This window comes from Artemia sp. Qi Xiang Cuo, chromosome 4 (genome assembly GCF_049724085.1).
Source record: "Artemia sp. Qi Xiang Cuo chromosome 4, ASM4972408v1, whole genome shotgun sequence".
NCBI classification, from domain to species: Eukaryota; Metazoa; Arthropoda; class Branchiopoda; order Anostraca; family Artemiidae; genus Artemia; species Artemia sp. Qi Xiang Cuo.
Window position 1 is genome coordinate 91,330,321 of NC_142797.1, and position 21,489 is coordinate 91,351,809.

Below are 21,489 nucleotides of genomic sequence, written 5' to 3' on the forward strand. Positions count from 1 at the left end.
TTCAAAGAGTCATGTTATCTAGATATGGAGGTTATATCTTTTTCTTGAGGTCAAATGAAAATATTTCTAGTTTTCCCTTTTCATAAAGTCTTTAACTGAAAAAATATATAACTAGAAACTGGTTATCAAGAATATGGCTCGTAGTATTCTGTAAATACATATTAAAATATTTATAAACACAAGAATTTTAGTATGTGACAAAAGGACAACTGGATTATAGAGGATACTACTAGATTAATTTTTTTTTCTGCAATGCTAGCAAATAACATTGTTTTTGTCAAATCGTACAAAGTAGCTGGAACCAGTATGACACAGGTCCTGTTGAGGTAAGCTAATTAATACTTTTAAATATATGGGATACAGTTATGCTTTTATATCCTGTATAATAATTTTGTTTAAACTAGTTTTTTGTTATTTTTTGATAACACACATTGAATTTTGCTTTCGTTTTCAATTTCCAACAGGTAATCAAAATAGTTCTGAGGAGACAGTCTACAGGGATTAAAGCATATATTGCTGTAAAAGTTCTACGCCCTTGATTCTTCGTTAATATTGCCTTTTTCTAAAATTCCTACTTTATTTAGTTTTAAACGAATGTACCCTAGATGATTACATTAACAAGAAAAAATAAAACAAAATAGAAAAAAATAAACCGAAAAAATTTTCAAAGAAAAGTAGAGAGCTAAGTTAAACCCAAGACAAACTGAAATAAAGTCAAACAGTCATTCCAGTACCAGAAAACACAAAAATGTATTAAAAATGAAATTAAATACCAAATAAACAGAAATCATCGAAGATAGTTGAACCAAATTTCAAAATAAAGGAACTACAACAAATAAAAGTAGGGCTAACTCCTATGTCTTCCAAGGACAAAACGTTAAATGTGCTAGACTGAAACAATTTTCATTTAGAGGTTTGTGTTTTCATTGGTCATATCATAAACAAAAGAAAGAAAATCGTCAAAATAATCAAGATTAATGAAGAGATTTAATTAGATATAGATTTATAATTTAACATAAATATGTTTCTGAAAGAATATGTTACTGAGTTATTTTCGATTTAATATCATTATAAAAGAGAAATTGTGTAAAATGTATTTTGAGTATATATTTCTTAGTAGAAATTTTTCTTATGATGAATTTGTCAGTAAGCTAATTTTCTTTTCCTAAAATAATCCATGGATACTCAAAATAGCTTTCGTATTTTCAATATATTTAATTTCTAAAGTGGAACAGACCGATAGGTAAAATGATACTGCGATTGTTTTAAATAAAATAAACGCTAATGAGGAAAAAGTCTATCTTGACCGTGAGAGGAAACCACTTGGAAATGTGAAGGTTCCCATGATTTGATTTGGTTGGGAAATTAAACTCTTTCTCATAACCTTTGTTAGTGCTTTTTATCCTTAACATGTTTTATTCCCCGTTACAAGACCTCCTAATTTGTTAGAAAAATTACTAGTCTTCAGAAGAAACTGAATATAGTGTTTATAGTTTAATAAAAATATCTGTAGTACTTAATAGTCTTCAACTCGTGTAGTTACTAATACGTTTAAGAAAGCTGTTGAAAATACAAGTTTTGTAGAACAGGCTCCGCAAAGAGTTTTGATTTCATTATTTTGATTTGATTACCATTAATAGCAAATCTAAAAGAAAACAGATATAAAACAGATAAGTCAATAAGAGTGTCTTCGGTGTAAAATTTTGAAGAAGAAATTTTCTGGGAGACCTTACCGTGGATATAATAGTCCATAATACCTAATTTTTATTATAATACTTACAACTACAACTAGCAACCTACTGCTGTACCAAGCTTCCTGAGGCTAACATAACTCTAAACACTCCTCCTCTTGCCTGATATTAGTATCCCCCAGACACTTCATCGACACCCATATGGACTACTCCTTTCTTCTATAGGTTCAAGAAGAATGTTTAACGGCGATTTCCTCTTTGGTGATCAGGTGTCTTAATTTAGGCGAAATTCCTGCCCTGGCAAGATTTGGCACGACCAGGTGTCACAACTTTAGGTGAAATTTCCACCTCTGGCAAGTTTTCAGGCATGATTACTTGGAATGTGGTCCGTATAATACACAAGTTTTAATGATAAGCTACTAACCCCTCAGCCCTGTTTCTAGCGCATGCCCTCTGACCCCTGTTCTATTAAAGGGAACACACATAGATAGACTCCATGACTCACCCCTCTGGACTCCAATGACGTCACACGACTTACCCCATTTCAAACAGACAGGTCTAAGATGCTTGAAACAATTTGCGTAACCGTACCACAGGAACCCATGGGGAATCCCCGCTTGTAACATAACGTCAACCAAAACCCCCAAAGCATTTTTTTTTTCATTAACATAATGGCGGTACACACTTTACGTAATGTTTGCGCATTCATCCCTTCCAGATAATACCATTTTGATATTTTTCACTCAAAAGCCATTCTTTTTCGGCATTTCATTTTTCGCTCGAAACACCTTTCATTTTTTTTCTACAGTTCTTGACCCCGCAAGGACTCGAAAGGTCATTCCCTTCCAATAGTACAGCGCTCCAAGCAAGTGGACCATGAACCCTTTGCCAATATTTTGTGTCTTAAACCATATTCTAAAAGTAAACTTTTGCACGACACCTGAGATTCCCCATTTTTTGACATTCATTAGAACGGCTTGTTTGCTGCCAAATTTAATAGACTCTGAGGGGCATTTGCTTTCAAGATATTAATAAAGGGGAAATGGGTTTCTGACTTGTGCTAAAGACTACATCTGAAAAAAACAGACAGTGAAAAAGAAAACAAATTGACAAGCAAAAAAATATAAAAAGACAGCTAAAAAACACGACAAAAAGAAAAGATGAAAATGTCATATTGTTATATACGCAAAAAAAGAACCATCTATTATAGAAAACCGGGGCTTCTAGTCTGCAACCCTGCAGGGTAGGGGAGGGGGAGTGATATTAGTTGCAATTTAAGACACATTAAGAACTGCTACATGTTAGCACATTTTCATCTCTTCCATGGAAAAAATTCTTTAATGTCCACACCTTAACTTTAACCCTTGACAGGCCACTATAGGAACGAATACCAGGAAAAATCTCCAACGCTTCCCATTTAATCTCTAGGTCAGACTATTGACGAAAAAAATGTTTTTGCATAATTTATTCAAAATTGTCAATTTTAGACAATGTTGTAAAAATACAACATTAGCCTCTCGAGTATATAAAAATGGGGCATTTTCACTTGGTGTGGAAGGCTTTAAAACAATTGGTTTTGTCAGTAAGGCACAGTGGAAGGTCACATTTTTCGCATTCAAAAGTGGTATATCCCGATTTACACTCTTTGCAGCGGCTCTGCTTTTCAGTCTTTTTTGGCCAGTGATCAAGTCCATCGGCTTGAGCAGATAGTGCCGGTCGGACTCGATTGCGACTTCGAATGGGGCTGGGACTTGCTTCAACATCTGCGGATGGTCTAGCACGTTTACGTTGGGGCATCACACGCGCCGAGGCATACAACCCTGCAGCAACTTCAGACCTGAAGGCTCTCAAGATCATCGGTTCGTCTGTCCTTAAAGTCAGCGCTTTGACGTCTGACCTGAAAAGAAGCCAGCTTTTGCAGACTGCTGTGTCAATAGGCCACCAGAAGATTCTCATATACCATTTTCGTGTCCGAAGATGAGTTCGGCACATCTCCGCCAGCATGTCTGCTAAATCTACGCCACCCATATGACGGTTGTACTCATAAACAATGGCTGGCCTTGAAATGACTGGCCATCGTTTTTGGCAGTAAGGCACAGTGGAAGGTCACATTTTTCGCATTCAAAAGTGGTATATCCCGATTTGCACTCTTTGCAGCGGCTCTACTTTTCAGTCTTTTTTGGCCAGTGATCAAGTCCATCGGCTTGAGCAGATATTGCCGGTCGGATTCGATTGCGACTTCGAATGGGTCTGGGACTTGCTTCAACATCTGCGGATGGTCTAGCACGTTTACGTTGGAGCATCACACGCGCCGAGGCATACAACCCTGCAGCAACTTCAGACCTGAAGGCTCTCAAGATCATCGGTTCGTCTGTCCTTGAAGTCAGCGCTTTGACGTCTGACCTGAAAAGAAGCCAGATACTACAGACTGCTGTGTCAATAAGCCACCAGAAGATTCTCATATACCATTTTCGTGTCCGAAGATGAGTTTGGCACATCTCCGCCAGCATGTCTGCTAAATCTACGCCACCCATATGACGAAGTAGAGATTGTTCCAAGAAGAAGTGGAGATTGTCCAGTAGAGGCAACAAGTCTACCTCAGGATCATCGATAAGATCTTCTGGAGACAGGAAGTCTGGATCATCGTCATCATCATCGTCGGACAAGTCAGACAACATGTCTTCTCGAATGTCAAAAATATACTTGGCCGCCTCTTCTGCGTCAATTCGGCGATTTTGAGCTCGTTTTCTTAGTCTGTCGTAAGATTCCGCCATCTAAAAAGAAAACAAAAATTAGTTATTCGTTTCACAATTTTGAGCCACGATCGTCCGATGTTGTATTTTCACAACAGGAGGAAGTTTATCTTGCTACTACTGATCCAAATTCTTGCACATTTCGTGAATTTCAACTACAGTAATTTTAAACGGTATATATTTTATACGCATATGACATGCAAGGAGTCTCCCACCTTTTCGTTTTGTTTCCAGTTTCTAGCTTAGAAATTGCCTACCTTTTCATTCGTTTTTCTTATCCTTTGGTTTGGTGACTCACTGTTTAGGCCACATGTCACGCAGTAGCTCCCCGAAGGTATCAATCTACTGCTATCTTTCAGCCCCATCGAAAGATGTTGATAAAATCAGTATTTTTTTACAGCAAGATGGCAGTCCAAGCTCGAAAAGTACAGTGTTGTTTTTTTAAAACAATTGCCTCTATAGGGTTAAAGCTGTAGTTCAAGCCACAATGACATTACATGACCCCCACAACCCCAAACATAACTTTATTCAGGTATTTTATAATAAAAATTATGGATCTGAACCACGTGATTAAACCCAATCCAATCAAAATGCCCCAAAAAAACTCACCCACTCCCCCATCTCCTGGGTGAAATTATATTAGTGAGATTTCCCATTTTTTGCCAGTCGTGAGAATGGCGTGTTTACTGGGAAATTTGATACACTCCGGGGGGCTATTTGCCTTCAAGATATTAATAAAGGGGAAATGCGTGGCTTACTCTTCCTAAACAATGAATCTTAAAAACACAGACAATGAAAATAAAAGCAAATTGACAGGCAATAAAACTTAAAAAAGACAGCTAAAAAACACGACAAAAAATAAAAGATGATAATGTCATATTGTATTATACTAAAAAAAGAACCATCTATTATAGAAAATGCTGGGCTTCTAGCTGGTAACTCCCCAGAGAATAGGGGAGGGGGGAGCGATATTAGATACAATTTGAACCATATTAAGTGCTTTTAAGGAAATACCCCTTTTTATTAAGATAAATTTATGGATATTTCATATTATCCTAACAATATTTTCCGGCTCGCACCTAGTAGCCTTCATTTTCAGAGGATGCATTGGTTAGAGATGTAGTTTCTTAGGTGTTATTGCACCTTTAAAATGATAAAATATAATATGCCTAAGTTAAGGAAAGACAAAGGGAGAGTACTGAAGGAGAGGGGAACAGTTTTCTCTGTCACCAGCTCAACACTGTTTATTTTTTATCGTTATGCAAAGCGGTAATTTTCAAGCATACATTTATGATTATCCTGCCTCCCTCCACCAAGGTACAGACCTGTTCTCTGGTTGCCTCCGAGGAAGTGTCCAGTCCCCCCTCCCCCTCCCCCCTGAGTGGTTTTTCTTAGCCCAAGGTACAGTTTCACCAAAATATCAAAACATGCAGAGGTGGGGAATTTCTATTTCGATAAATTTGTGCTACCATCCACCCCATGCTGTGTGGGGGGAGTTTGGTCTGTGTCTACTCTATTCGGAGGACAGAACTCGGCCATCCTATGCATAGTGGGGGAGTTTGGTCTGGGTCTACTTATTCCTTGGAAGGAATCCAGGCTTCGGCTACGCGATAAAAGAGACTAAGAAACGGTCTTGCTCGAGATAATTTAAAGGTAGTAATAATAGGGAAATTATCGTTGAGTTTCTAAAGCAACCCTTTAACGTCAAAGCATCCCTGTTTCTAGCACTCAGTTACCAAGATTCGTGTACTGGCAAAATTCAAGCAATTGATTTTTCCGGAAGAGCCCCTGGATATCCCGTGATAAGGTCTAATGTGAATGATGCAAGCGTATCTCACAAACAAGACTAAAAAGGACCCCATAGAGCTCCAACACGACACATACACATACGCATTGTGTATTAACGGCGATTTCTATTTCACGAATATATACCTAATGGGAGAGCTTGGAAGATCATCTTATGAGAAGGGTAGATGTCCAAACCGATAAAAAGTATACTTAGGGTCCAGAGAAGAATGATGCTACGACACTGTTTTCACACTAGCACCTGCTCTCCATAAGACACCCCCCTTTTTTTTCTTAACTAGTGTTTGATACTCTAAGCATTTAAGCCCACTGGACCTCACTATAACTTCTCTAAGAAATCCCTCTGTCATCGCCCCATCTCCCAAAAAAAAACTTTTTTAGCATTTCTTGTTAAAAATTTTATTTGATGTCATTCATTCGGGTTTTAGCAAGCAATTCGGCCATTAGTTCCACAGTATAGCACAGTAGTTCCACAGTAGTTCGTGTCTCAGTATAGCACTATAACTACTCTAATACACCCTTCTGCCATCGTCCCGATCTCCCAACAAAACACTTTTCAGACATTTCTTGTAAAAATTTTTATTTCAATTCATTCGTTTGGGTTTTTCGCAAGCAATTCGGCCACCAGTACAGCACTATAACTACCCTAAGACACCCTTCTGCCATCACCCCATATTCCCAAAAATACTTTTCAGGCATTTCCTCGTTAAAAACTTTATTTAAACTCATTCATTCGGGTTTTTCACCAAGCAATTCTTGCCAGAGTACAGCACTAATACTACTCTTAAACCCTTCTACCATCACCCCATTACACTTTTCAGTCATTTCTCGTTAAAAAATTTTTATATTCAACTTATTCATTCGGGTTTTTGCAAGCAATTCGCCCCACGATACAGCACAATAACTACTCTGAGACACCCCATTCCCCCAAAAACATTTTTTCACACATTTTTTGTTAAAATTTTTTATTTCAAGTCATTCATTTGGGTTTCACGCAAGCAATTTGTACCATAATACAGCACTATAACTAATCTAAGACACCCTTCTACCATCGCCCAATATTCCCAAAAACACTTTTCAGACATTTCTTGTTAAAAGTTTTATTTCAAGTCATTCATTCAGGGTTTTCGCAAACGATTCGATCCACAAGACAGTACTATAACCTCTCTTAGACACCCCGTTGCCATCACCCCATCCCCCAAAAAACACTAGTCTCAGAAATTTCTTGTTAAAAAAATTTATTTCAACTCATTCATCCGGGTTTTTCGCAAGCAATTCGTGTCACAGTACAGCATTATAACTACTCTAAGACACCCTTCTGCCATCACTCCATCTCCCCAAAAACACTTTCCAGACATTTCTCGTTAAAAATTTTATTTCAACTCATTCATCCGGGTTTTTTCAAGCATTTTCAGCCCACAGTACAGCACTATAGCTTCTCTAAGACACCCCGTTGCCATCACCCTATGCCCCAAAAAACATTTTTTCAGAAATTTCTTGTTAAAAAAATTTTTTCAAGTCATTCATTTGGTTTTTTACAATCAATTCATGCCACAGTACAGCACTATAACTACTCTAAGACACCCCTCTGCCATCACCCCATCACCCAACAAACACTTTTCAGACATCTTTTGCTAGAATTTTAATTTCAACTCAATCATTTGGGTTTCCACAAGCAGTCCACACCACATTAAGAAACAATAAATACTCTCTAGCACCGCGACAGCACTGTCATCATCATTGTAAGTGTCTTCTAGTTTTTGAAAAAACACAAAAAGACACGCATACACACACAAAAACACGGACAAAAAACACACACACAGAAAACCCACAAACACACACACACAAACACAAAAAAAACATACAAACTCAGACATAAAAAAACACACGAACACTAAACACAAAAACACACAAAACCACACACACACAACAAAAAACACCCACAAAATCACACACAAACACACACACACACAAAAACAAACACATACACACACACAAACACACAAACAGACACAAACACATACAAACACACACACACGCACACACACAAACACACACACACAAAAACACACACACACACACACACACACACACACCACACACACACACACACACACACACGCACACAAACACACACACACACATACATACACACATACACACACACACACACGCGCACACACACACACACACACACACACACACACACACACACACACACACACACACAAACGAATACACAAAAACGCAAACACGATAAAACAAACTAACACACCGTAAAACATAAGCACACACACACACACACAAACACACAAAAACACACACACAAATACACAAACACACAAACACATACACACAAAAACACGCTAACAAACACACACACACACACACAAACAAACACACAAACACACACACACACACACACACACACACACACACACACACACACACACACACACACAAACACGCACACACACAGATACATACACACACATAAAAAGACACAAAAATACACACACACACAAACACACAAAAACAAAAAAAAACACAAAAACATAATAAAACACAAAAACACACACAAACACAAAAAAACAAAGACACGCACATACTCAAAAACACACAAACACAAAACACACACACAACACAAAAAAAAACAAATAATCAAACAAACACACACAAACACAAAAAAAGACACAAAAACTCAAACACACAAAAACAAAAAAAACACATAAGCCAAAAACAAACAATCAAACAAATACACACACAAACAATCACAAAAAGGAACACACAAACTCAAACACACAAAAACACAAAAAAACACAAAAACGAAAAACACACAAGAACACAAAACACGCACACAAATAAAATCACACAAAAAAAACACACTCACACACACAAACACAAAAAGGCACGCACAAACTCACACACACAAAAACACACATACACAAAAACACACAAAAACAGACATGCACACACAAAAAACCACACAAACACAACGCACAAAAACAAAAGACAAAAAAAACACAAACACATACACACAAACACAAAAAGACACACACAAACTCAAACACGCAAAACAAACAAACACAAACACACACACAAAAAAAAACACACACACACAAACACACAAAAGCACAAATACACATAAACACACACTCACAAAAACATACAAAGAGAGACCTGCTCACACACAAAAACTTGCAAACAAAACGCGCACAAACATAAACACAAAAAAGACACACAAACACAGATACAAAAACACGCAGACATAAAAACAACACACAGAAACACAAACACACACATACACAAACACAAAAAAACACATATGAACACAAACATCACACACACACACACACACACAAACAAGGACACGAACACAAAACCCACACAAAAAACACACACAAACAAAAACACACATGAAAACAAAACACACACACACACACTAACACTCACAAACATAAAAAACGCACAAACAAAAAAACACACACAAACTAAAAAACAAAACAAACACACATACACACAAACACAAAAAGACGCACACAAAAAACAGACGAACACAAAACACCCACACAAACAAAAAAAAAACAGACACATACACACACAAACACACAAAACACACAAACACAGACATGAACACACAAACAAACACACAAACACAACAAAGACAGACAAAAAATACACAAACACACACAAAAACACAAAAAGACGCACACAAACTGAAAAATCTAAAAATGCAAAAACACACACACACACACACAAAACACACACACACGCTCACACAAAAAAACACAAAAACACACACACACACAAAACACACAAACACAGACATGCACACACAAAAACAAGCAAACACAACACACACAAACAAAAACACACAAAAAATACACACAAAAAACACAGAAACACAAACCCACAAACAAGCAAACACAAAAACACAAAAAAACACAAACAAACAAAAAAACACAAAAAATACACACACACATAAACACACACACACACAGACACACAAAGCAAACACACAAACGCAGACACACACACAAATATTTTTTTCGCACATTTTTTTCATTGAAATGCTAGACATGGAATATTTTTGTCGTGGTTTACATGTTTAAGTTAGGTTCATTTAATCTTAGGTTATCATAAGCGCTCATGATAACCTATGTTAAATGAACCTAACTTAAACGTATGTAAACCACGACAAAAATATTCCATGTCTAGCTTTTCAATGAAAAAAATTGTGTGTGTATGTTTGTGTGTGTGTGTTTGTGTTTCTGTGTTTCTGTATTATTGTGTTTGTGTGTTTTGTGTGTGTGTTTTATTGTGTTTTTGTTTATGTGTGTTGTGTTTGCGTGTTTTTGTGTGTGTGCATGTCTGTGTTTGTGTGTTTGTTTGTATGTGTGTTTGTGTGTGTGATTTTTTGTGTTTGCGTGTTTGTGTGTTTGTTCTTATGTGTTTGTGTATTTTTGTGTTTTTTGTCTTATTGTTTCTGTGTGTGTTTGTGCTTGTGTGTTTTTGCGTGTTTGATTTTATGTGTTTCTTTTTGTGTTTGTGTGTGTGTGTGTGTGCTTCTGTGTTTTTTGTGTGTTTTTGTTTGTGTGTGTTGTGTTTGTGTGTTTTTGTGTGTGTGCATGTCTGTGTTCGTGTGTGTTTTTTTGTTTGTGTGTGTATATGTTTTTTGTTCGTGTGCTTTTGTTTTCTGTGAGTTTGTCTGCGTATTTTTTTGTTTGTGTATGTTTTTTTGTGTGTTTTTGTTTTTTTTGTTTGTTTTTGTTTTGTGTGTGTTTTGTGTTCAGTTGTGTGTATTTTTTGTGTTCATATGTCTTTTTTTGTGTTTGTGTGTCTGCGTGTGTTTATGTGTTTGTGTGTGTGATTTTTTGTGTTTGCGTGTCTGTATGTTTGTGATTGTGTGTTTTTTGTGTGTCGTTTTTGTGTTTTTGTTTGTGTGTGTTGTATTTGCAAGTTTTTGTGTGTGTGCATGTCTGTGTTTGTTTGTTTTTGTGAGTGTGTATGTGTATGCTTGTGTGTGTGCGTGTGTGCATTTGTGTGAGTGTTTTGTGTGTGTGTGTGTGTGTTTGTGTGTTTTTGCGTGTTTGAGTTTGTGTGTGTCTTTTTGTGTTCATGTGTGTGTATTTTTGTCTCTTTTTTTGTGTGTTTTTGTGTGTGTGAATGTCTGTGTTTGTGTGTTTTTTTCAGTGTGTGTGTGTGTGTTTTTTGTGTTCGTGCGTTTTTGTACGTGTGAGTTTGTGTGCGTCTTTTTGTGTTTGTGTGTGTTTTTGTGTGTGTGTGTTTTTGTTTGTGTGTGTTGGGTATTCATGTGTGTTTTTTTTTTTGTTTTTATTTGTTTTTGTGTGTTTTATTTTTTTTGTGTGTGTGTGTGTGTTTTGTGTTTGTGTGTTTTGTGTTCATGAGTTTGTTTATGTCTTTTTGTGTTTGTGTGTGTGTGTATGTCTTTGGGTGTTTTTTGTGTGTAAATGTTTTGTGTTCATGTGTGTTTTTGTATGTGTGTTTATTTTTATGTTTATGTGTGTGTGTTTGTGTGTTTATTTTTGTGTTTATGTGTCTTTTTGTGTGTGTGTTTTTTGGGTGTGTTTGTGTGTGTGTGTTTGTGTGTTTGTGTGTGTGTGTGTGTGTGTGTGTTTGTGTTTGTGTGTGCGCCTGTGCATGTCTGTGTTTGTGTATTTATGTATGCATGTCTGTGTTTATGTTTGTGTATTTGTAAGTGTGTTTTGTGTGTATGTGTGTGTTTTGTGTTCGTATGTTTTTGGGTGTGTGAGTTTTTGTGTGTCTTTTTGTGTTTGTGTGTATGTGTGGGTTGTTTTATGTGTGTGTGTTTTGTGTTCGTGTGATTGTGTGTGTGTGTATGTGTTTTTTTGTGTGTTTCAAACGCTAGAAGACGCTTACAATGATGATGACAGTGCTGTTGTGATGCTAGAGAGTAGTTATAATATCGTAATGTTGTTTGTGTGAATTGCTTGAGGAAACCCGAATGTATGAGTTTAAATAAAATCTATAAGAATAAATGTCTGAAAAGTGTTTTGCGGGGAGATGTTTTGATTGCAGAAGGATGTCTTAGAGTAGTTAAAGTGCTTTACTGTGGCACGAATTGCTTGCGAAAAACCCAAATGAATGACTTGAAATAAAAAATTTTAACGAGAAATCTCTGAAAAAACGTTTTTGCGGGGTTGGGCGATGGCAGCTGGGTGTCTTAGAGTAGTTATAGTGCTTTACTGTGGGCCAAATTGCTTGCGAAAAACCCGGATGAATGAGTTGAAATAAAATTTTTAACGACAAATGTCTTAAAAGTGTTTCTGGGGACATGGGGTGATGGCCGAAGGGTGTCTTAGAGTAGTTATAGTTCTTTACTGTGACAAGAATTGCTTGCGAGAAATCCAGATGAATGAGTTTAAATAAAAAATTTTAACAAAAATCTCTGAAAAAGAAATGTTTTTGGGGATGGGTGATGGCCGCGGTGTGTCTTAGAGTAGTTATAGTTCTGAATTTTGGGTCAAATTGCTTGCGAAAAACCCGAATGAATCAGTTGAAATACAATTTTTAACGAGAAATGTCTGAAAAGTGTTTTTGGGGAAATGGGGCGATGGCAGAAGGGTGTCTTAGAGTATTTATAGTGCTGTACTGTGGTACGAATTGCTTGCAAATAACAATAATGAATGACTTGAAATAAAATATCTTAACAATAAGTGTCGGAAAAAAATGTTTTTGAGGGGATGGGCTGATGACAGCGGTGTGTCTTAGAGAAGTTATAGTGCGGTACTATGGGCCGAATTGCTTGCGAAAAACCCCAATGAATGAGTTGAAATAAAATTTGTAACTAGAATTGTCTGAAAGGTGTTTTTGGGGAGATGGAGCGATGACAGATTGGTTTCTTATAGTTGCTATAGTGCTGTAGTGTGGGCCGAATTGCTCGCAAAACCCCAAATGAATGACTTGAAATAAAACTTTTAACGGGAAATGTCAGAAAAGTGTTTTGTTGAGAGATGGGGTGATGACAGAGGGGTATCTTAGGGTAGTTATATTGCTGTACTATGGCGCGAATTACTTGCGAAAAAACCCGAGTAGATGACTTGAAAATAAAAATTTTACGAGAAATGTCTAAAACTTGTTTTGTTGGGAGATGGGGTGATGACAGAGGGGTGTCTTAGAGTAGTTATAGTGCTGTACTTTGGCGTGAATTGCTAGCTAAAACCCGGATGAATGAGTTGAAAATAAAAGTTTGTTAACGAGAAATGACTGAAAAGTGCATTTTGGAAGATGGGGTGATGGTAGAACAGTATCTTAGAGTACTTTTAGTGCTGTACTGTGGCACAAATTGCTTGCGAAAAATCCGAATGAACGAGTTGAAATAAAGTTTTTAACGAGAAATGTCTGAAAGGTGTTTTTGGGAGATGGTCTGACGTTAGAAGGGTGTCTTATAGTAGTTATAGTGCTGCACTGTGACACGAATTGCTTGCGAAAAAGCCGAATGAATGAGTTGAAATAAATTTTTTAACGAAAAATGTCTGAAAAGTGTTTTTGGGGAGATAGGGGTGATGGCAGAAGGGTGTCTTAGGGTAGTTATAGTTCTGTACTGTGGGCCGAATTTTTTGCAAAAAGCCCGAAAGAATGAGTTGAAATGATATTTTTAACAAGAAATTTCTGAAAAGTGTTTTGTTGGGAGATGGGGGCGATGACAGAAAGGTGTCTTAGAGTAGCTATAGTGCTGTACTGTGGCACGAATTGCTTGCGAAAAACCCGAATGAATGAGTTGAAATAAAATTTTTAGCGAGAAATGTCTGAAAAAATGTTTTTGGGGAGATGGGGCAATGACAGAGGGATGTTTTAGAGTAGTTAAAGTGTTGTACTGTGGGCTGAATTGCTCGCGGAAACCCGAATGAATGACTTGACATAAAATTTTTAACAGGAAATATTTGAAAAGTGTTCTGTTGGGAGATTGGGCGATGACAGAGGAATGTCTTAGAGTAGTTATAGTGCGGTACTGTGGGCTGTAGTGCTTAGAATATTAAACACAAGTAAAGAAAAAAGGGGAGTGTCATGTGGAGAGCTGATGCTAGTGTGAAAACAGTGTCATAACATCATTCCGCCCTGGACCATAAGTATACTTTTTATCGGTTTGGACATCTACCTTTCTCACAAGATGATCTTCCAAGCTCTCCCATTAGGAATCTTTTCTTGAGATATACATCACCGTTATTACACAATACGCATATGTATGTGTCATGCTGGAGCTCTATGAGGTCCTTTTAGTCTTGTTGGTGAGATACGCTGGCGTCATTTACATTAGACCTCATCGCGGGAAATCCAGGGGTCTTCCAGAGAAACAATGAATCAATTACTGGAATTTTGCCGGGGAAAGAATCTTGCTAACTGAGTGCTAGAAACTGGGATGCTCTGACGTTAGAGGGTTGCCGTAGAAACTCAACGATAATTTCCCTATTATTACTACCTTTAAATTATCTCGAGCAAGACCGTTTTCTTAGCCTCTTTTATCGCGTAGTCGAAGCCCCGTATTCCGTCCCAGGAATGATTAGACACATACCTAACTCCCCCATTGTGCGCAGGATGGCCGGATTCTGTCCTCCAAAAAGAGTGAACACACGCCAAACTCTCCCCACAGCGCACAGGGTGGATGGTAACTCGAATTTATCGAAATAGAATTTCCCCTTCTTAACGTGTTTTGATATTTTGGTGAAAATGTATCCTATGCTAAAAGAAACCGCTCTGGGGGGGGACTGGACTCTTCCTCGGAGGTGACCAGGAAACAGGTCGGTACTTTAGTGGACGGAAGCAGGATAACCATAAATTTACGCTTGAAAATTACCGTTTTGCGTAACGATAAAAAACAAAACAGTGTTGAGGTGGGGATAGATAAAATAGTTCCCCTCCCCTAGAGTCCTCTCCCTTCGTCTGTCTATAAATTTGGCATGTTATTCTTCATAATTTTAAAGATGCAATAATACCTAAGAAACTACATCTATTATCAATGCATCCTCTGAAAATGAAGGCTACTAGGTGCAAACCGGAAAACATTGTTAGGATAATGTGAAATATCCATAAATTTATCTTAATGAAAAAAGGTTATTTCCTCAAAATCTCTTAATATGGTTTGAATTGTATGTTATATTCCTCCCCCCCCCTAGTCTCTGGGGGGTTTCAGGCTAGAAGCCCCCACTTTTATATAATAGATGGTTCTTTTTTGCGTATAGTATAATATGACATTTTCATCTTTTATTTTTGTCGTGTTTTTTAGTTGTCTTTTCTATGTTTTATTGCCTATCAATATGTTTTTATTTTCACTATCTGTGTTTTTAGGATTTATTATTTAAGACGAGTAAGACATGCATTTCCCCTTTATTAATATCTTGAATGCAAATAACCTCCAGGAGAGTATCAAATTTGCCAGTAAACACGCCGTTCTAACGACTGGGGAAAAATGGGAAATCTCACTAATATCAGGTCACCCAGGGGATGGGGGAGGGAGCGGTGTCACATGGGTGAAATGCTCTGGTAGTCTGGAGTATTTTGTGGGGCATTAGGTTTGGCTTGGGTTGAATCACGGAGTTCAGAACCATAATTTTTATAAGAAAATACCTGAGGAAAGATATGTTTGGGGCTGGGTGTGTGGAGGGTCAAGTAATGTCATTGTTGCTTGAACTACAGCTTGAAAGTTAAGGTGTTGACATTAAAGAATTTTTTAAATGGAAGAGATGAAAATCTAACAGGTAGCAGTTCTTAATTCGTCTTAAATTGCATCTATTATACATCCCCCTCCCCTACCCCGCGGGGTCGCTGACTAGAAACCCTCGTTTTCTTTAATAGATGGTTCTTTTGTGTATAGGATAATATGAAATTTTCATCTTTTATTTTTTGTTGTGTTTTTTAGCTGTCTTTTTTATGTTTAATTGTTTGTCAATTTGTTTTCATTTTCATTTTTTGTGTTTTTAAGATGTAGTCTTTAGCACAAGTAAGACAGGCACTTCCCCTTTATTAATATCTTGAAAGAAAATGCCCCCGGAGTCTCTCAAATTTGGCAATAAACACGCCGTTCTAACGAATGTCAAAAAATGGGGAATCTCAGGTGTCGTGCAATAGTTTTTTTTTAGAACATTGTTCAAGATACAAAATATTGGCAAAGTTTTCATGGTGAACTTACTTGGGGTGCTCAACCATTAGAAGGGATCAACCTTTTGAGTTCCGGTGGGGTCATGAATTCTAGAAAAAAATGAATGGTGTTTCGAGCGAAAAATGAAACGCCGAAAAAGAAAGGCTTTTTCGCCGAAAAAATCTCAAATTGATTTTATCTGGCAGTAATGGATGCGCAATCATTACGTAGTGTGTACCGTCATTAAGTTAATGAAAAATAAAGCTCTGGGGGCTTAGGGTGTCGTTACGTTACGAGCGGCGATTCCCCCATGGTTTCCTGTGGTAGGGTTAAGCAAATTGCGTCAGCATATTAGACATGTCCGTTTGAAATGGAGTATGTCGTATGACGTCATTGGAGTCCAGAAGGATGAGACATGGAGTCTTGCCATGAGTGTTCCCTTTAATAGAACCGGTGACTGCACAGTGCAGGTGCGAGGCGTTGGTAGCTCCACTTATCTTACCCTTTCAAGGCAATGATGTGTCGCTTGAAACAGGGGTGAGGGCTTAGGAGCTTATCATTAAGACTTGTGTATTATACGGACCACATTCCAAGTAATCAAGCCTGGAATCTTGACAGAGGTGAGAATTTCACCTAAAATTGTGACACCTGGTCGTGCCAAATCTTGCCAGGGCAGAAATTTTGCCTAAAATTGCGACACCTGGTAGCCAAAAGAGGAAATCACCGTTAAACAGTCTTCTTGAACCTATAGAAGAAAGGATTAGTCCCTATGAGTGTCGTAGAAGTGCCGGAGGAGTTACTACTCCTGATCAATTCAAAGGTTTCCTCTTTATATTCTTACAACATCTCTATTTGCTTTAAATTATTTCTTAATACCTCTTCCCACCCCGTTTGGGGAAGACCTGCTAAGGTCAAACTTTGGAAAATCTTCATCTAGAAAAATTATACTAATCTTTTCTTACAGTTTGAAATATGGTCAGTCCAATAGGTGCCAAAAAATATCCTTTGAGAGCAATTTTGATAGTAATCAAAAAGTTCATCCACTGTCTTCTGAGGTGCCCGTATTTCATAATTATAATTCACCCCTGTCATCTCTGTAGCTTCCAAAATTGTTCTTCTTCTTCTATTTAACAGCAGGCTTTCTCGGTTTTCTCGGTTTTCAATTGCAATCTCGGTTTTCAGATTTATCTTCTTATTCTTCCAAACTCTTTCACCAGTGGATAAAGAAACTTGAACTTTGCTATTATACTTTTAACATATTCACTGCATCCAGTTCTTTACTGCTTACTTTTAACTAACGTAAACAGTTTTGGAAGTAAATGAATTCAGCCTGAAATCAGCTAATGGTTGAAATTCATTATTTGCCAAACAAAACCATCTCTCACCAATAAATAAAACTTTTGTCAAACAATTTTCTTTCGTTCTTTATTGTTGTTGTCTGGGAACCATTGTCCGGGGTAGAAACTGATTAGTCAGCATCCGCATAATTAGCTCTTTAAACACTATTCATTTTATTTAAGTAAACACCCAACACCTTTACAGAAGACGTAAGCTTTTTTTTAAAAATATATCCTTAAAGTTATCACTGGACTCCTGATCTTGCAAAATAGAGGCCATAAAATTCCTAGTAACTGTGGTTATAGATTTTATAGACAAGTTGCAACTTAGAAATAACAGCCACGCAGACCGTCTGCCAAGATCATAGCAAGACATTGTGAAACTTCCCCTGAAATGTTCCAATACTTTACCTGTTTTTGACTTTGATCTAAAATAACAAACATAGCAGTTGATATTTGGGAGAGTAAAAGTAATTTTTCAACTAGACGAATGGAATGATATTATTGGGGTAAGCTACGGATGGCACTATATATTGGTGTAAAAATGGTGGAGCACCACTTACTGGAGGTGAAGCCTCACTGTCACCGAATATTGTAATGGAATGCCCCCAGTTACCATTATTGTTCTGTAAATATAGAGTATGTTAATACCCAATTATGGTATACCCTGCTACAGGTTATGATAACATGATCGAACAGTCAAACAGCCAAACTCTAGACCAAGGGTGCCTAAACTGGGTTACCACTTATATTTCTAGCATATAAGGTTTTTATAGAATGCGTTGTCGTAGAAACTTCAAAAAGGGCTCATTCGATTGGAAACTGAAATAGCTAGTGCCCTTTTTAATAGTCGAAAGTAATTGAAAGGCAACTAACACCCCTTCCACGCCTACCATTTCCAAAATGACATCTAATAAATTTTTTAGATAGCCAATTTGTCCCAAGATCTTCAAAGTTCAGAAAATTATACATTTGAGCAGGACAATCCCCTCCACAGTCTTCAGGGCAACGGTTATAAGTTATGCCCAGGGGGCAAATAAGGTTTTTGTTACAATCTTTGCAGTAGAAACTTGAAAATGGGCTCATTCGATTTGAAATTCAAAGGGCTAGTACCCTGTTTATTAGTCAAAAGTGATTTGAGGGCAACTATCACAGAGAGACGACAAATACATACATACGACACACAAAGAGAGATGACACACACACAGAAACGATACACACACACAGACGACACACACACAGAGACGAAACACACACAGAGACGACACACACACAGAGACGACACACACACACAGATGACACACACACACAGAGGCGATACATACACATTGACGACACACACACAGAGACGACACACACACAGAGACGACACACACACAAAGATGACACACACAGAGACGACGCACACAGAAAGACGACAAAAACACAGAGACGATACACACACAGAGACGACACACACATAGAGACGACACTCATAGAGATAATACACATAGATACGCATAGAGATAAGGTTTTTACTGAAATCTTTGTCGTAGAAACTTGAAAAAGGGCTGATTCAATTTGAAATTCAAAGTGCTAGTACCCTTTTTAATATTCGAAAGTGATTTGAGGGTAACTAACCCCCCTCTCACGCCCACCTTTTCCCAAAACACATCCAATCGAAATTTTTAGGTAGCCATTTTATTCAACGTAGTTGGAAGTTTTGGAAATTAGGTCTTTATGGATGACAACCCCTCCCCCACAGCCCTTAGGGCAAGGGTTGTAAGTAATGTCATGGGGGCATATAAAGTTTTTATTGAAAGCGTTATCGTAGAAACTTTAAAAGGGCTCATTCAATTGGAAATTAAAAGAGCTAGTGCCTGTTTTAGTAGTTGAAAGTGATTGGATAGCGACTAACACATCTCTCACGCCCACCATTTTGCCAAACACATCCAATCAAAATTTTGAGATATTTATTTTGTTCAACGTAGTTGAAAGTTCTGGAAATTAGGTTTTTTTAGAAGATAAACCCCTCAGAGCCCTTAGTGCAAGGGTTGCAATTTATGCCCTGGGGGCATATAAAGTTTTTATTGAAAGCGTTGTCTTAGAAACTTTAAAAGGGCTCATTCAATTGGAAATTAAAAGGGCTAGTTCCTTTTTTTAATAGTCGAAAATGATTGGATAGCGACTAACGCCCCTCTAGCGCCCTCCATTTTCCCAAGCACATCCAATCAAAATTTTGAGTTATCCATTTTGTTCAATGTAGTTGAAAGTTATGCCCTGGGGGCATGTGAGGTTTATTTAGAAAGTTGTTGTATAAATCTAAGGCAGGGTGATCCCGCTGCCTATGATTTATAGAATAGATTTTAGTATTCCTCAAATTCAATTTTTATTTACAAGATATTCTACCTATTCATGAGTTATAAACTTTGCGAGTTCCTGGCTGGACGCTACCGTATCACAAAATTAATCATTTATCTTTGAATATTAGTGGGTTGAAAAAAATCTCATCGCGATTGTGTTTTTAGAACAGAAGAACGTTGCCGTCACCGTCGTCTTCGGTTTCAGCCTATGTCTTTAAAAGGATAAAGTATAGTGCAACTTGATTCCTGATTGGTTCAAGCTCTTTCTGATTCGTTTCTCTTTTTTAGACAGCCTCCTTGTTTTCTTTTTCAGCCTTCTTTTTTCTGGCAAGGTTCCTCAAACTAAAAAAAAAATTCAAAGAAAATCATTTTTTCACACTACCTCTGTTCCACACCACCCAAGAGATAGAGGTCAAGGCATGTTTTTTTTAGAGGTATCGCCGTTAGCCACTAATCCTCTAATTTAAATCATTAAAAACATTTATTGAAAATTTCAAAAATTGTTTTTAATGAAAATTAAATAAAACAGGTTCTTACTAAGCCAAATTTAATGAATGTATATTAAAAAAAAATATTTAGTATGGTCCACTAAGCCTCCTTTAGAGCCCTTGGTTTACATTTATAAAATTCACATATATTGTGTATTATATTTAAAAAAACCTCTTTTGCATACCATCCAAGAGGTAGAGATCTAGGTACGTTTTTTTTAGAGGTTTCGGTAATGCTCGGTAATATTACTTTTACTCGGTAATATTAGTGAAATATTACTTGTAAATAGTGCAAGCAAGTGAGAAACTAGTAGCCAACTTAATAGTTGTCTACTGTAGCCAATAATCCTCTCTTTGATTTTTATTAATTATATTTATTCAAATTTAATATATATATACATTTTGAAAAAGTATTGACTATCATCCGCTAACTTTCCCAGAGCTCAAGTTTTCCCATATGAAGTAACTTTAATGGGCAAGTTTATTTCTAAAATAATCATAGGCAGCGCGATAGCACTGCCTAAGTAAAGAACGATGTGGGCACAATGTGTTTTTTCTCCATACCCGAACACTTCGTATCAAAGGAGTTGTCGTAGAAACTTCAAAAAGGGCTCATTCAATAGGAAAACGGAGTGGCTAGTGCCCTTTTTAATAGTCAAAAGTAATTGGAGGGCAATTAGCCCCCCGACGCCCATTATTCCCGCAAACAAATCCAATCAAAATTTTTAGAAGGCCATTTTGTTCAGCGTAGTTGATTTCCAGATAGAAAATATGTTTTTGAGCAGGAAACTCCCCCACAACCCTAATTGCAAGGGTTTTAAGTTATGCCCTGGGGGCATATAAGCTTTTTTAGAAGGTGTTGTCGTAGAAACTTAAAAAAATGCCCATTCGATTGGAAATTCAAAGAGCTAGTGCCATTTTTTATAGTCCAAAGTGATTGGAGGGCAACTAGCCC

The 21,489-nt window shown here is 37.3% G+C and overlaps 1 protein-coding gene across 1 annotated transcript in view; it reads left to right on the plus strand.

Moving 5' to 3' along the window:
• Positions 1–252: 252 nt before the first annotated feature.
• LOC148953618 (galactosylceramide sulfotransferase-like) overlaps positions 253–21,489 on the plus strand; it is a 204,042-nt gene continuing 182,805 nt past the window's right edge. Inside the window, exon 1 of the mRNA XM_089088036.1 lies at positions 253–326. Coding sequence (XP_088944162.1) covers positions 253–326 — 74 coding nt within the window. The remainder of the gene's footprint in view (positions 327–21,489) is intronic.